This window comes from Simochromis diagramma, unplaced genomic scaffold (assembly GCF_900408965.1).
Source record: "Simochromis diagramma unplaced genomic scaffold, fSimDia1.1 OVJJ01000685.1, whole genome shotgun sequence".
Lineage (NCBI taxonomy): Eukaryota > Metazoa > Chordata > Actinopteri > Cichliformes > Cichlidae > Simochromis > Simochromis diagramma.
This window is the reverse complement of record NW_024387477.1, coordinates 10,604,907-10,622,762: the sequence shown is the minus strand read 5'-3', so window position 1 is coordinate 10,622,762 and position 17,856 is coordinate 10,604,907. Positions and strand designations below refer to the sequence as shown.

Genomic DNA, 17,856 nt, shown 5'->3' with positions numbered 1-17,856 from the left:
TAGTTTGTTGCGCTCTTAACATGATTTTATAATGGAATAGACTTAAATGTACATTACTGGGACAAAGTCTTGAACGACCCCTCATTTTGTATATATTTTGCTTTGTAGGAGCCAGACTGATTTTTTTTCAAGTAATCAGGAGCAATAGTTCAGTTATTCAGGCTTTCTGTAGGTCTGTCTAGGTTTTTCTTTGGACATGGGCTGCTTATTCACTAATTTTCAATCCAGTCCTTCTACCTGACAATTTTTTAAAGATTTTCAGGATTTTTTAAGCCCCTGAACACTGACCTATGAATCATTCAAACATCAAGAATGCACCCGTGTTGTGTTCACACAGATAGTTTAGCAGAGAACCAGTTTTAAATGCTGCAGTTTGATAGGCATGAAATAGTACTTTTTTTTAGATTAGGAAACTGGATGTGTAGACAACAAAAGAAGAAGTTACAAGCCTGAAAAAAAAACTATCTACAAAAGATGAACAGTACAGGTTAAGAAACAGTAAAAAATCCAGCAAAGACCTGACACAGGACCTGAGAGATAAATATGGCCTTCAGTCGATTCATCTACTGTTCGCTGAAGCCTCATCAGAACTGATCTCAGTGGAAGGATAGCTGTCAAGAAGCTATTCTTAAGGAAGGAAAATGGGGAGTTTAGGCTGAGGTATTCCAGATTACACAAGAAGTGGACTGAAAATCAGTGGTAACAGGTCTTACACGGTGATGAATCCAAATGTGACATTTTTAGCTCAGATTCCTGTCAGTATGTACGGAGGAGGTCAGGAGAGAGATACCACAGTGAGTGTCTACAGCCATCTGAGAAACACGATGGAGGCTCTGTGGAGGTGAAGACTATTTAAAAAACTCAGAAATTTGAAAAAAAGCTTCTCTCAGAGAGGTCAGGCTTTGTTCAAGAATAAATTTGGTCATAACAAATATTGATTTTCAGGCTTGTTAGAATTGTACGAACTCTGTTTTTTGTCTTATATACTGTATTTACATGTAGTTTTGCACATGTTTTAATAAATGTGGGGTGACTGAAGATTGTAATACCTTAATCCTGTGCTTTTATTATCTTGATCTTATTTGGTGATTTGTTGCATTTTTTGTTTTGTTTTATATGTATTCTTTTATTTGGTTCATAAATGGTTTCCATGTTTAATCCTTTGACCTTTGGATTATTCACTTCATTTGAAAGCTGCGAGCTGTGTTTATTTAAATTTTAAAATATGGGATAAATAGTTGCAATTTTAAGGATATTTGCCAACCATTTTTTTATATTTAGTATCTTTTTTGTAATGCTTTGCGTCTCAGGACTGGATAATTTAGCCGACAATGATTTATTTGCTGTGTATGCTGTAAAACTTACCAGTTGACATAACTGTACATGAAACTGTTGAACAAAATATTTGTGAAAACGTTTGTAAGTTAATATTCCAGTGGGAAAGGTTTTTTTGTTTGGTTTGGTTTGGGAGGGGGGGGTGTTCTGGAATGGATTTTTTTTACTATTTTTTGTTCTTGAATATTTTATACATGTCAGACATTCACTTGGTCAGAGGTGTTCTCCAAATTGAGAAAAATTACAGAAATTTACAGAATTTTCAAGAGTCTCTTCAGCTTTATTATCTGCTTGATAGATCAGGAGGCAGCCGGGTGTTCAATGAGAGCACTTAGACAGAAATTGCTGCAAGATTTGGATCAAACATAATTATACTGCTTATTGAAAGGGACTTCTCAGAAAATCTGCTTCTTTTGACTCTGACAAAAAAAAAAAGAATTATGATCATTACAACAATTTCCCTCTGCACACAAATGTTATTATGCCTATACTATATGTACTACTAAAAGTTTGGCTTCTGGCTCTGTGTAATCTTTTACTTTGTATGTCAAAAGTCAAACATATAACTGTCTAAAACAGCGGTCCCCAACCCCCGGGCCTCGGACCGGTACCGGTCCGTGAGTCGTTTGGTACCGGGCCGCGAGAGTAGAGGCTCAGGTGTGAATTGTATGGTTTTCAGGGTTTTTATCGGTTTTCAGCATTATTTTGTTAACGTTTTGATCGTTAACTCGGTTTTCCTGGGTCTTTTCACGTGTGTTATGAATAAATCTTCTTTTTTTCAGTACCGGTACTAGTTTTATTTTGTTGTATTTATCCGCGACACCTTAAAGGCCAGTCCGTGAAAATATTGTCGGGCATAAAATGGTCCGTGGCTCAAAAAAGGTTGCAGACCGCTGGTCTAAAACATTGTTTGTAATGTTTTTTTCTCTCCACCAGTGTGAAACCCAGGAAAGGCAGTGTAGGCCACAAGCATAGGCTTGAAGCTGGTGCTCATGGGAAATGCAAGCTCTGCTCAGCCCTCCAGTCAACTCCTGTTTGTGGTTCTGATGGGCACACTTACTCCTCCGAGGTGAGACATAACTCTGTTAGCATCATTGGAATATGAGCATCAATAGTTTTGATGCTCTTACTCAATGTGCTCATTCTTCTTCAAATTCATCAGTCGTCACCTTTTCTTCCTACCCAGATGCCTCCACTGCATTGATTTATTTTGAGCTGCAGGATCCCTATAGTCTGCTGAGCAAATTTCTCAAAACATCACATTGCCTGTGATGTCACTGGGCATTTTGGAAAAACTGTTCACCCATTGTCCCTTGCAATTCTTTCTAGCCACTAACTCCTACCTGTAAGCGCCTCCTGAGCTACATAAAATCGCACATAGACACAAACTCACCATGTAATTAGAAAAGACATTTCACGGTTTAACCTTTGTGATAAGTCAAGAAGAAAGTAAATAGAAGAAGTTAGGGCTGGGGGAGGCGAAGATCGATATCCAGGGGCATAAAATGCCGTAAAGAAGTGAGGCTCCGTCCTTGGTATAACACACTGTAGATTCTTATTGACGTCCATGTTCATCTTAACTTCTTGTCCTTGTATTCAACCCTTTGGTTGTCAGCAGTGAAACACAGTCCAATACACAGAAACCGTAAAACATAATGGACAGCACTTTAGTGTCTTACACAGCTAATTCAAAGTCTTAATGACAGTTATTGGCAAAATGCAGCAATCTGGGAACTGAAGACTTTTTGTCACTTTCGCTGTAATGTATTCCAACATTTCAGTCAGGAACTTACCTTAACAGCGCAATTTTGTCTGATGAGACACAATCAATAAAAGTAGAGCAGTATATGTTTTTGTGTGTTGGAAATTTTTGGGGGGACATCCCAACATTAAACATGTTAATCTCCTCAGCTCCTTTGGAAGATAACTCACTTCAAGACATACTCTAATCCAATACAATATTTTGTTTGTGAATACTTCCTAAAATGGAGTGGCAGAAGTGTTTTTCTGATATCGCTTCTGAAAAACGGTTGTTGGGAACATATGTATACTACGATCATTATATAATTTTGTGATATATTGTAGTGTAAAACACCTAATCTGACATTTTGTTCTATTCTATAACATTCTACTGGCTGCTCAATTGAACTGTCAAATGTACAAATATATATGATTGTGAGATTTAGATAGAATTTTTGTATAAGCTATATAGATGTTGGCACTCACGGTGCCCTAGGCAATTTCAATGCAAAGTTTGTTCAAGATTGGTCCACTCGTCTAGAAGGAGAAGGGAACATACATGCGTACATACACACATACACACATACATTGATCTTTATAGCACGGTGACACTGTGGTTGAAGTGTGCTGTAGATTCAAATAGCCTCCATAAGCTTCCATTTATGTTATAGTTAGAGAACATCCATCCATCTATACATTTTCTTAACCACACTGTTCCAGTTCAGGACTGAGGGAAGAATTCAAATGAACTCAATTTTATTTATATAGCACAAAATCACAACAACAGTCACCTCAAGGTGCTTTATATTGTAAGGTAAAGACCCTATAATAATACAGAGAAAATCACAACAACCACTTGACCCCTATGAGCAAGCACTTGGCAACCTTGGCAAGGAAAAACTTTTAAGAGGAGGAAATCTCTGGCAGCGGTCTGCCACGACCTGCTGGGGGTTAGGGTCATAGGGTAGGAGGTGGAGTACAAAAATAATAGTAAATAGATAATGCTAACTGGCTAATAAACATTTTCATGCGCATCCTTATGTTTTGTTGACCCATGCACCTACCCAGACCTCCATCCTTACTGCACCAGCGAAATCCACAACTACACCTCCAACCAATCAGTATGACACAAACTGCGATTATCAAGGTCTGTGCCCTGACCCGCAGAAGTCGGGACGTAGGCCTCGCTAATGACCAACACTGCCTGTGAGCTGGGACTGAGCTGAGGAGGAGACGTGTTAAAGGCGAAACAAGAGGAAGAACAAAAAGCCGGGGGAGGGCTAGGAAATCCCTCTGCTCTCTGTGGTAAATTAGTTGGAGGGGTTCAGTTAGCTGCTGGAGTGATGGGTCCCTGTGGCCCAACTTAAACTCTGCTCACCAGTGAGCTGCTGGTCTCAAGCTTATTCATGTTTTATTATTACATTACATGCCTCCCTCATCATAACCACACACACACTCTCACACACACTCTCACACACACTCAATATCCTATTAAGAGGACAGTGCTCTTATCTCCTGAGAGGCTTCGGCCCACTAAGTTAAATCCATTACTTACTTCCTCTTAAATCATCCTTTCTCCTCTCCTCTCCCCTCGGCTTCTCTCCTCACCTCACCTCTATTTTTACTTGACCAAGTCAGGTGTTAAAATACTGTTTCATCAAAACCACATTAACCCCAGGAGAGAGACAAACATAAAGATTCATGGTGCCTCTCTCTCTCTGACAGTGACTGCGGGAGGACATCCATTTCCCCCACCCTCTATCCCCACCCGTCTCTCTCTCTTTCTCTTTCTCCCTCTCCCATCCGCAGACAGCTAATTCAATATGTTGAAAACAGGACAGAGCACTGTTCCTTTGTCAACAGATTTCATTAAGCAACATTAGCGGCGCTATCAAAGAGGTGACAGGGAGGAAATGATGGATTTGAATTAGAACGTGGGAAATGAAAGTGCTGGAAGGATAAGGCTAAGCCTGTGTAAGGCGTGATATGCGTATAGATGTTTATGCACCGTCATGGTCCCACTCTGACAAATCCTGTCGTCATCATCTCGCAAACAGAATTTACATATCTCATTTCAGTTTTCATTATTCCTCTTGGAAGGGTCTGGTAATTGGATTTTTTTTCCTCCAACTAGTCCAAACAATTTCTTATCCCTCACTTACCTGAAATGAGATTTATGCTGTTAAATTACATTCAGAAGTAGTCCGTCTTGCTTTTTGGGTTGCATTAGGTTTGTACTGCAGTGAATAATAGAATGTCAACTGGAATCTCGGTTTCTAATGGCATGTCTACATGACTGCCTAACGGACATATTTGTTCATCCAAGATAAATGACCAATCCTGTATCAGCAAATGTTTTCCATAATCAGCTCAAATAAGAAATATTCACGTTTTTGTTTTGTTGTAATTTCATATATAGAATAATAAACCACCATGGTTTAAACATACCAGCTAAGGAGCGCCATTATTTGTTTTCACCTCAGGTAACATCCAGTTCCCACATAACGCAGCTCAGTACAAATTCTATAGTAAACACTCACTTCCTGATGCTTGCCAAATCTTCCAAAGTTCACACTTGTTTGCATGGTTTACAGAAAAATGTTTTTGCTCATAGTTACCATCTTTCAGTTCAGTCAGGTCAAAGGTGTAGATTCAGGGCAATATTTTGGACTGAAAGTGCTCGTGAAGTGTTGCCTCCTTAGACTGCAGTATATAATAGGGATCTTTAATACACCCATGCGCTCTGGTTTTTATTTTTATTTCTTTCCCGCAAACTTTGTCAACGATTTCGTCAATGACAGCTTGTTGTCTTACACTCATAGCGCTTGCAAGGCCACAGGTGACATTATACAACATGCAGATGAATTTATTTTTATTTATTTAGCTATGTAGTATCTCAAGTGTAAGGAAAAAATGTTTGAAGGATTTTGTATTGCTCATGTTAGGAATAAAGTGGAAATTTCAAGAATAAGTTGAGAATAAAGTGGAAATGTTGAGCATAAGATCAAGTCCATTGCCAGCTATTTCACTTACAAAATTAACTATTTCATGTTTAGTTTTATTCTGCACCATCTCTTCAAAGCCCTTATACGTATCACCACACTGTATAACAAATTTATCCTCACAATCCCAATTGTTTTCTTTGAAATACTATTTCAGCATTTTTTTAATCAAAATAACGAGTTTATTTTCAAAGTTTTAACATCATTCTCAAAACGCAAAACAACAACAAAAAAACTTGTCAAATTAGTGTTTCCTTTTTGCTCTTGTCATCAGTGATTGTGGGAATTAGACCCTGAAAAGGTCTTTGTGGTTTTTTACAGTGTAAATTGGAGTTCCAGAGCTGCCTGTCTGGGAAGAAAATCTCAGTGAAATGTGATGGGCTATGTCCCTGCTTGCCCAGTCAGGAGCTCAGCAAACCACTGCACAATGGCGAGAAGGCTGGTGAGTACTTAACCTGATAGTCATCTTTTTTCTTTAACCATCAGGTTTAAAGTTGCTTCCTTTTTATTTAGGCGGTTACGTAGTTAGTCGTGTTTGCCTTTATTTGAGCTGAAAAAGATTATCTGCATTTTAGCAATTTTCAGCTTCAGAAGCACTCTACTATGTCTCACCAGACACACACACACACAAACATCCTTTCACTGGTAATCCCTCAAACTCTCTGGTGATTCAAAGTGTTTCCATCCTTTTCCTGTCACCCCTCTCCATACTTATGTTATTTTCTTTCCTTACCGTCCCATCACCCCCACCCATTCTCTGACAGCTGCAGGGATCAGTGATGGAGTGTGTGTGTGTGTGTCTTATTGTTTGTCATGGAAATAGGATTTCAGCAGATGGATGGAGAGATTCTGGTAGAGAAATGCAATCTAAAGGAAAGCAGCAAAGGAATAGGATGGATTGTTATCGTTACAGACTTCCTCTCTCACAAATAGGGGATTGGTGGAATGGTTTTACTTTGTGTAGTGTTGATCTATCTATCTATCTATCTATCTATCTATCTATCTATCTATCTTACAGAAATCAAACTGTACTCTCAGAGGTCTTATCTAATTACTATTTGATTGTGAAGCATTTATAAAGCTCCCGAGGTTCATCAGGCAAAAAAAGGAAAGTGTCTGCTAATTAATGACAACTCTTTCTTTATCTTACAGTCTCGTCCATTAGCTTAAGTCTGAATGAATGGCGGGAACAGAAAGTGATGCGGTTACAGAGAAGTGTTTTAACAACTTGACTGCTGTCTAATTAATTCCCTTCTGTCTTTGCTCAATAAAAACTATAATTATGTGTTTGGTTTGCTAAGAGTCTGGCTTTGAGAGGGAACAGAGTGGATGAGTTTGTGGGAAAAAAGGAAATCTATTTCCAGATCTTGGACACTGTCAGCATGCAGCATTGGGGGTTTTTTTCTGTCTGGCTTTCTGCTTTGACTCTTTTCACTAAGGTCTATTATTTCTGTTCCTATTTCTCATTTAAATAAGTTCATCTATGGTTTTGTCTTCCTCTTTTTATGACTCTCACTGTCCTTTTCAGCACAGCCTGTCCTAAAAACCATCCATCAGATAGCAGGTCCAAATGTTTGTGCATTCAGAGGTGGCAGGGATGAGTGAAATGTTTGTCGTCTCCCAACCTGATAGAATCTCTCATTAGATCAGCAACATAAAATGGTAAACAGATGGGGGTGGCAGTAGGTGAGGAAAACACTCTGCGTATGTGTGAGATTGTGTTCCTGTGGTAACAGTCAATAGATTGCATCAGGTTGATATGTGCAGTCATTTGACTGTGTTTACGGAGTTTGAACATTTGTACCAGACTAGTAAATATCTCACTTCGCACTACACCTGCGTCTGTAACTGCAGGACCATAAGCATCACTTTATCAGTAAACAGTGCTGTTGTGTTACTGCCCCTCTGTGTTTGCTTGTTTCGGGTTTTTTCTCTGCTTAGATTCAGACACAGGAAGAATGACAGATGGTGTGCACTCTAATGTGTACCTGTACAAGTGTTCATGCAGGCTATTGTTTTAATATTCACTTTAATTAGATTTAATAAAAAGGAATAGATGATAGTGGGGTTTTTTTTTCTTTTTTAAATTTTGTTTGTTTTGTCATATGCACAGTTGTAAATATGTGAAAATGCACATTTATTATTAGATATATGATGTATTATAGATAATGGCGCGTGCACGCGCAGCGACCAGCAGTGAGAGTTTGGCGTCCTTGTATAAATGTTCTGTGTGTTTTAAGTGTTTTGCTTTTATGGGTACTTTTATGGATTTTTCAGGTTTTAGGCTTCTCTCGTTTTTACTTAAAGAATAAAATGGCTGCAAATAAACCTGAGTAAGACTGGTCCAGTATGAAAAAAAGACCCAAATCATGCAGTCAGGTCACTCTGGATGGCTTCTGTTCAGACTTTAGGTTAGCTAATATACTTTATCATCTTTAAAATCATTTTCATACTTTTTTTCCGCCATAATGATTCAGGAACTGCTTGTAAGCTTGGAAATAATCAGTATTTTAACATTGCCCTAAGGAGTGATGAAAAGGCTTTCTGCTCCATATGACTAAATATATGTCATGGACCTGACAATTTCTATGGTTGTTTATTTAAATCTTGTGCTTAACAGCTGAGACCTGTATTTCACTGCATTTTTTAAAAGTCTTCACAGGCACAGTGTTGCATGGAAAGAAGCTGTTTTAGTTCCTGCTCCTAAATCCATTTGTCAATTATCTTTACATCAGTTGATAGGAAAATCATTGAAAATCTCAACGAACTAAGTATATCCTTGATCCTATGCAGTTAGCTTATAAACCACACAAAGGAGTAGATGATGCCACAATAACCTTGATGAACATAACTGTTAAACACTTAGAAGGAAATACTTCTCAGGGTCTCATGGTCAGCTACTGTTTGTTGAGTTTTCTTTGACCTTCAACACAATTCAGTCTCACATTTTAATCAAAAGGCGACTGGCATCCCACAGGATGTGTGCTTTTACCCTTATTTATTATCTGTTATCTATTATTTATTCTGTACACAAATATGTGTGTACAGAGTTGGGTATGAAAGCAGGCTCATTTTAAAGTATCAAGATGACTCTGTTATTGTTAGTCAGCTCCAGGATAATGAGCCCAACCGTGGCACAGTCCTTGATGATTTTGTTAAAAAGTAATATGTGATCACTGGCTTTAGAACATGTACTCATACACAAGAGATCGCATCCATTAAGGGGCAGACGGTGGAATGTGTTCAGTCTTATGAATGTTTTGGAGCAATTATTGATTCAAACTTTGAAACAAACTGTGAAGCTGTGTGGGGACAAAAGGGCTTCGGCGGCTGTCATGTTCAAGGAAAATTTCTCATTTCCACTGTGATAAATCCATGCTGATGTTATCTGATTGTGCTTTTAGTGAGACGTTTGTCTTTTTTCTGAGTGTCATGGATTGGTTATTTATCTGTAGAGAGCAGAAGTCATATCATAAGTCATAGTTATATCAGAAGTCATAGTTTGCCCCTTGGGGATAAATAAAGTCTGATTCTGATATCGTTGGATGGTTTAATTGACCGTTTGGTGAGCTTCAGCTTGACACGGGCCTGTAGCTGGTTTGATTTTACTTTTTTACTTTTTTGATTGTTACAATCAGTCGCATTTAAAAAGTTTCAAGTGTCTATTTTGGGGGGGTTAAAATTGCTTAAAACGGACCAGTTGCAGGAACCCAAAACATGCTAGGTGTCTTTTATCATGATTCCTATAATACTGATGACGGATTTCTAGGCCTTACAGGCTAACACACTTACCTCTCATCTTTTCTTTCCTCACAAAACCGATAGATCCTCCACTTCTTTTAAGTGTCACCCAGCGTAATTCTTAGCACATTTTGGTTCCTGCAACTGGTCCATTGGGTTATTGTCTCCTGAGAAACACTTCCCTTGTGCTTTTGGAAATCTGTTTTTTCCTATTTCCGTTGTGTTTTGTGTGCTTTTGCAGCATTTTTCTTTTTGCTGGTGTTTTCTTAAGTTGCTGTCCATTTGGCCTCTCAGGGCCACCGTACATCTAGTATAAAAAAAAAATGCCGCATCAAACACAAACTACCTGCTGTGGTGTGGAATAAGGGAGCAGCAAGAAGTAGCTTGCCAAACTTCATTTAGTTGGCTTCAGTCTTAGGAAATCCACTATTTTTAGCATTAACGTGTCAGTAATTAAATCCAATGGGATTGCTTATTACTTTTGACTGGTATAAAATTACCATGCAGTGCCTTTCTTGACAGACAGCAAAGTTTTACTTCAAAGCTTTTTACTGCAGCAATGACTAAGGAATCACTTTGACCACATCTGTCTGTGCTAAACCTCATGAAACAACAACAACAACATTTTCCTTACGTGGCTTCACTAATTCCCATTCATGCAACTTATGTATGAATGGGAATTAGTGGTGTTTCCAACATATAAGCACAAACAGCAGAAGAACAGCATGTTTTTTAAAGAAAGAGCAAACTATTATATTAGAAAAATGCACAGTGGTTAAGTGCCCAAATCCAACCGGGTGCTAAGCAGTACGTAAGTAACAGGAAAAAAAACGCTAAGCATGTGTGCCCTAAGGACTCTAAGTCGTTCGTAACAAGGTAAAAGCACTGGATCAAGTCTATTTAAAGCCAGGAGGCATATCTGCAAAAAAGAAGCACACCATTTCAATTACACGACTTATCAGTACGTGGCACCATCATTAAGGCTCTGGTATATCCAGCTATAATGGCAATAGCATATTCCATTAAACCGATGTTATGCTTGCATGTATTCTTATAGCGTTGTAAGACAGTGTGTGCCTGATCGTTTCAGCTGCAACCCCGGAGGTATTAGATGCTCTGAGATCAAGTTTTAAAAACATATAACACATCATGTAAAATCATAAATGGACTTGCTTTTACTTTTATATGATATCAAGTTCAACTGTTTATGATTATATCACTATTTAAAGCTTATAAATTACACAAATTTATTATAATTGTTAATATCACTGATTTGACCTTGTTATATTTACAAGAAGTGCTTAAATGAGCCAAACATAATATTCTCTTTTTAAATATAATGTGCATGTTTTCTTATCTTCCTGTAAACACTGTGGGGCTACACTGAGGCTGGAAAACACATTATCCTCTAATACTTGGGGCTCAAGAGTTGGGAGTTCGCCTTGTAATCGGAAGGTTGCCGGTTCGAGCCCCGGCTCGGTCTCGGTCGTTGTGTCCTTGGGCAAGACACTTCACCTACCGCCTACTGGTGTTGGCCAGAAGGGCCGATGGCGCGATATGGCAGCCTCGCTTCTGTCAGTCTGCCCCAGGGCAGCTGTGGCTACAACTGTAGCTTGCCTCCACCAGTGTGTGAATGGGTGGATGACTGGGTGTGTAAAGTGCTTAGGGGTCCCTAGGGGGGACTAGTAAAAGCTCTATACAAATACAGACCATTTTCCTTAAATTTACTCCTGTAGTCGTTTTATACCGTTTATTTATAATGAGCACATAGACTGTTAAGGTGAGTCTAATGATTAAAACATTTATATAACTGTCAGTAAACCCAGTAAACAAGACACTTTAAATTCCTTTCCATTACATTAAGTAAACACTGAATGTAGATGCCTTAGAATTTGCTGCCAGGGCAACATTTAGCACTTTTTCTGCAACCTGAGATCTAATTAAAACTTTTCTGATTAACCCTGTGTTAAACAGTCACCCACTATTCCTTATGTAACAGAAGAGGTAAACTTATTAGTCATTGGATTTTTGTTTGTTTATTTATTGTTTGTTTGCTTTTTTTGTACGCTAATGTAGGATGTAGTGTAGTAAAGTATTCAAGCTTAAAAGTAACAGAATACAAAGCAGTACATTTTGCTATATTGTTGGAGTTTTTCAAAGAATTTGAACTCTTAAATTAGGTGTCACTTCATTATTTGCACTGTGCTAGTATCAGGTTGGATCGCTTTTGCTTTCTAAGCTGCTTCTTTGTGGCACTGATTCAGCAAGGTGATAGAAACATTCCTCAGAGATTTTGGCCTATATTGTCATGATAGCGTCACACAGTTGGTGCACATCCATGATGAGAATGTCCTGTTCCACCACATCCCAAAGGTGCTGTATTAGAGTGAGTTCTGGTGGCTGTGCAGGCTTTTTGAGTGCAGTGAACTCATTGTCATGTTCAAGAAACCAATTTGAGATCATTTGAGCTTTGTGAAATGATGCTTTATCCTGCTGAAAGCAGCCATCAGAAGATGGGTACAGTGTGGTTATAAAGGGATGGACGTGGTCAGCAACAATACTGAGTAGCCTGTGGGAGTTAAACAATGCTTAAGTGGTAGTAAGGGGAACCAAGCGTGCCGAGAAAATATCCGCCTCACCATTACACTACCAGCAGCAGCTCAGGCGTTGATACAAAGCTGGATGGATCCATGCTTTCATGTTTGCTAGTGCCAAGTTTTGACCGTGCCATCTGAATGTTGCAGCAGAAATCAAAACTTATCAGACTAGCCAACATTTATCCAATCTTCTGTTGCCCTATTTTAGTGAGCCCATGCAAATTGAACCTACAGTTTTCTGTTCTTTACTGACAGGTGTGGTCTCCTGCTTCAGGGTTTGACATGTTGTGCTTTCAAAGATACTCTTCTGCATACTATGGCTTTAATGAATGTTTACCTTCCTATCAGATTGAAGCACTCTGGCCATTGTCCTCTAACTTCTAGCTTCAATGAGTAATTTTCACCTAGAGACCTGCCTCTCACTGGATATTTCTCTTTTCCAGGCCATTTTGTGTAAACCCTGGAGATGGTTAAGTGGGAAAATCCTAGCAGCTCAGCAGTTTCTAAAATACTATCCGGCACAAACAATCAAGCCAGCTTTAAAGTCACTTTAATCAGTTTTCTTCTCCACTTGGACGCTCGGTTTGAATAGCAAAGTGAACACTGAATATATATTTATTATAGCTACATTTTTTTAGTTCATCTTGAAGTCTGCACTTCCATAAAAAGGCTTTTACAAGACAGAAAATATATACACAGACGGAATAGGGCACGCAAGGGGCCACATAGTCTGAGGATTGGGAATAAATGAATTTGTTGCCGGTCATATGACTATGCAAAGGGATCGAACACTTTCTGTACATAGATTTCAGTCTTTGCATCTTCTGTCTGCTGCACACTCCCTTGATTTTGAATGATAGCTGTAGAAGAGTCTACGCTGCAGCATGCAATTTATTTGGAGAGCAGGGTGAATATTGTTGTTTTTCTTTGACAAGGCAGAGTGGTAGTCTTCAGATTCCATGTTTGCGAGTATACTTTTCCCTAAACCACACTAATAACCTTTATTTATCACTGAGTGGTAGCGGGCCTATGGGGAACATGTGTGTTTGTCAGTCACATCACTCCCACTCTTCCCTTTGACTCCTCAGTCTCCTCCTCCCTCTCCCAACTCTATCAGTTTCTCATTTATTTTCTGTCTCAAGCCTCCACTCCATCATTTTGCAGAGTGTTAGGTTAAAGTTCCACCTCCGCTTTTTTGTCTTTCTCATTGTTGCTGTTGTTTCTTGTTTTTTGGGGATTTTTTGGATTGTTTAGAAGACTGTGAAACACATGCATCTCTGAACTGCATTTATATGGGGACAAATTAGTTTCTGCTTGGCATAAACGGATGATAGAAAGTCTCTGCAGAATTGTAACTTACAAAAGCTCTGGGAAAATAAATTGTCTACAACAGAGAATTTAGAAAAATCTTAAGAATTAGGCCATAATTGCAGGTTAATTACATGCGTTAACCGGTAATTTCTCTGAGTTTTCCTAATGAACATTTAATCCTGATGTGCTCAGAAATCCATTGCTGCTGTTTGCCTGTTTGTCAGAGAAGGTTAACACATCGACACAGGGGTGCTGAGGTTTCATTTGATCTGTCATCTCCTCTGAGGCAGCACTCTGTGACATTGCACATCATTACTTTCCCCTGTAAAACAATGACTCGACCTGACATGAAGCGATCCAGCAGATGATCTTCTATAACGGCGTAAGTCAGCGCTGGTTATGGTCAATGAGATTTTTAAAGTAATAATAGATGATTTTTATGTCAGCTGTCACTGGGAAAAAAGACACTGACAAAACAAAGAGCACTGTAAGATGCTGAACAGGCTAAATCCCCTCGCTAAATTAAATTTTCCCTGGCATTTCAGTCTCACAGTTCTACTGAGAGCACACAGGAGGACAGATTGTGCTCTCTTTTCTCCTGCCTCCACACTTCCTATGCTCTCCTGACGTGTGCCAATTGCTCAGGGATTTTTTCCAGAGTCTTGACCAGCTTGAAGAGTGTTTTCGTATTTCTTGTTGAGACTGTCTTCACCACTTTCAAACATAGGCTGGATTCATCATTTATTCAAACAGTCTTTGTTGGTCTTTCCTGATTATACACCTTGCTCTTACGTTGATACATAATTCCTAAATGATTTTGCATTAGCGTCATGTTGAGAGTCATCTGCAGGGCTTAGTGTACAACTTTGTGGTTACAACTTTTAAGCATGTCGCATTTGCATTGTGTAATTGAGGCCTAAATTACAATTAATCTAAGGCAGAAAAATAGAATTGCATTGACATAAACAGCTAAGATATGCCAGAACTTGTGGCTGCTCCGATATCTCACATTTGGAGATAATAATTACAAGAATCATTAGTTATAATTGGGGAAAATAGTTGCATTTTCTAGAAGTTTAATAAGAATCTCCACTCTTTGTTTTTATTTGTTTTGTGGCACTGCTCTGAATATGTAACACAGCAAAGGGCACAGAGGAAATAACCTGTTTGGAGTGATGCATGGACAATCCAACATCAGGATAATAGGAACCTCTGATTTCTGCTGTCTTTGTATAGCTATAGTATCAAACAAGTAGTTTCACATGCCTTATCATATCCAGGCCATGCCGTAAATTTAAATAACCAATAAAATGGTGACTGAAATGGTTACTTTTGGTTTGCTAGTTTATTAATTCCCTAATCCCTATACATTCCCCTCCAGCCTCTCTAGACTGTTTTATATCCAGTAATGTTGGATTACACAGAAAAGTTCCACTTTGAAAAATGAGCTTTAAAAAAGTAGAAGAGATACTGATTTTGCCAAAATAAAATTACTCTTAAGGCTAAACCTGAATTGGTTGTCTGCCTTCCGCTGTTTGTGTATCTGGCCAATTTCTATCTCTACCTGTCTCTCTGCCTGTGTAGACACTGTATTACTGATCATTATCTGGGCGAAACTTAGCTCAGTGCCAGTGAAATCACTCTGGAACGCTGATAGCTCGGGGCAAAGGAAATCAAACATACCTTTGTATCTTTTTAATGAATCTGACCTTCTATCTTCCTTGTATCTCCTTCCTTACTGTCGCACTTCCTTTCTTTCTCTTTCTGTTACCTTGTTAAGAAATGCCATCTCCTTCCACTGCCTCTCACCAATCCTCTCTCGCTTTCCATCTATCTTTAATTTTGATTCAATCAGACGCTACTCTCGATGTCTCAAGGTGATCGCCACCTACCTTTTACTTTGTCTGGAGTCAGTGAGACGCTTAGTTAATTATTTACAGGTGATAAAGGGGACCCACAGAGGACCTCAAGGCCTAATTTCTCTTGATATTTGGAGTTGTATCTCAGAACGTCTGGCACACACATTTATCTCATGACCTAAACTGCCCTGGAGGGTTTGACATATGTAATTTGGGAAAGTTCTGCTCAATCTCCTCCTAATGAAAGTAACAACTCTAACGTCTGGTGATAGTGCAAAAGTGCACAGATGAGTATGGGAGAAGATTTCTAGAAGATTTAGGAGAACTATGCTCTCTTTGTCTTTTCTCGTCTCCTTTTGTGGATGTTTCTTCCCGTTAAAGGGAGTTGTTCCTTCCCACTGTCACAAAGTGCTCGCTCATAGGGGTTTGTTTGATCGTTACGGGTTGTTTTCAGAACCTTACAGTATAAAGCACCTTGAGGTGATTGTTGTGGTTTGTATAAATAAACCTGAATTGAATTAAATTCAATAGCTTTGCCTCGCCTTTGTCTTCACTGTTGTCATTGCATAAGAGACATTTAAGGGCTTGTTTAGCACAGAAAAACGCACACAGTATTTTGCATTTTCATGCATCAGTTTTGTAAGATTAAAGTCTGAAGGCAGTAGATGTTGAAATTTTAAGCACTCATGCAGGGATTTTTCCCCCCCCTTTTCCCCCTTTTTTTTAAAAATCTAGTTAATTAGCACATTTGTCTTCAAGTGGCTAACATTCAATCATGGGCATTGTGACATTTACCGACTAATTACACAAACTATATTTTATTCTTTTATACTGAGAGATCATTGTTTTCTAGTCGTAGTGGTTCCTTGAAACTTGGCTACTACCATTTAGCTATGTGAGCTACCAGGACATTGCATTTTTTTGTCAGGCACATAATAAAGTTTTTCAGGGATAATTAGCACGACAAGTCAACAAAACACATCTGTAAACACAAATGAAAATGTTTAAAGTGGCATCACCGAGAATACCCACAAACCAGTCTTCTTTGGAGCTGTCCGTGTTCATCCAGTGTGCACATAAATATATATATTTATATGTATGTGTGGTGGGAAAATAATAATTAAAGGACACAAACAGTGCTATCGTTGTTGTCATGGTGTTTAGTAGCAGTGTAGTACACTTCAATTTAAAAGATTACAGCTGAAATTTGAGCTTTTAAGGTGTAAAAAGAAAGAAAAGAAAACTGTAATTCCCAGTGAGACAACACATAAACCAAACTTTAAACATAATGAAGCAATTCAGCGTCTTTAAAATGTCCAGCTAGTGTTTGATTTCATTTTCATTTTTTATTTCACTGCCACTATCTAAGATAATGTTGTTCTACACACTTTTTCATTTGTCCATTTCTCTATCTTCTGTGATGGATTTCAGTTTTAACTTTGCTTTTCCACATACAGCAGGTAGTTTTCCTCTGAATCAGTCTGTGAAGGACTCGTAGACTGTGATATTTTTTTTTTTAGTTAGGTGCCAGATTTTCATCCAGGTTCGCAGACATGAAAGACAGCAGATGTGAGGATGTGGTGGGTGAGAGGGAAAGCAGAAGGAAGGAAGAAGGATAGATGGTGATTCTAAGCCACGATTCAGTGGTTGATATTTGACCCACAGCTATGATCGATGGCGTCTCATGTGAGAACGCTGCCTCTATATATGTGCGTGTGTCTGTGTGTGTGAGTGTCTGGCTGGCTGACTTGTTGCCTCTGTCTGCTTCATCCCCTGTAAAGGTTCCTCGTCAAACTCTCTTTGATAGGTTAGAGTGGGGCTTTGACAAATCTGACACGGCAGTCTCCACACCACCTAAGAACAGATGGAAAGCAGTTGTCTGGTTTATTATTTAAAGTAGAGTGCACATTTTGCTCTTAGTTGTTGAGATTTGACAAAGTAGCTATTTACCCAAAGGTTTTATTTATTCTGCCCACTGCTGCCTTTTTTGTCACTCTGCACTGTGATAAGTAAGAGTTAAATTTGCTGCTAAAATATAAAAGCCACCAAAGAGATCTTCCAGTTTCTTGACAAGGTGCAAAACTTTTCAGCTTTGTTTTTCTCACACCTGTTGCATCAGTTATGATTTCACAAGGAAATCAAGGACTGCGTTGCTGCTTAGTCATAGTTCTGCAGTATCACATACAAAACTCTTTGGAAACTACCTGAACTGATGGATGCTGTCAGCGAACTTTCTTTATGAAAATGCCCAATGGAAAAATCCTGACAACT

The 17,856-nt window shown here is 38.7% G+C and overlaps 1 protein-coding gene across 3 annotated transcripts in view; it reads left to right on the top strand.

Annotated features, from left to right (window-relative positions):
* Positions 1 to 17,856, top strand: part of spock1 (SPARC (osteonectin), cwcv and kazal like domains proteoglycan 1) — a 104,302-nt gene that overhangs the window by 75,408 nt on the left and 11,038 nt on the right. For all 3 annotated transcript variants that reach the window (XM_040016118.1, XM_040016116.1, XM_040016117.1), the window contains 2 exons: positions 2,272 to 2,404; positions 6,399 to 6,519. In XM_040016118.1, the coding sequence (XP_039872052.1) occupies positions 2,272 to 2,404; positions 6,399 to 6,519 (254 nt within the window). The remainder of the gene's footprint in view (positions 1 to 2,271; positions 2,405 to 6,398; positions 6,520 to 17,856) is intronic.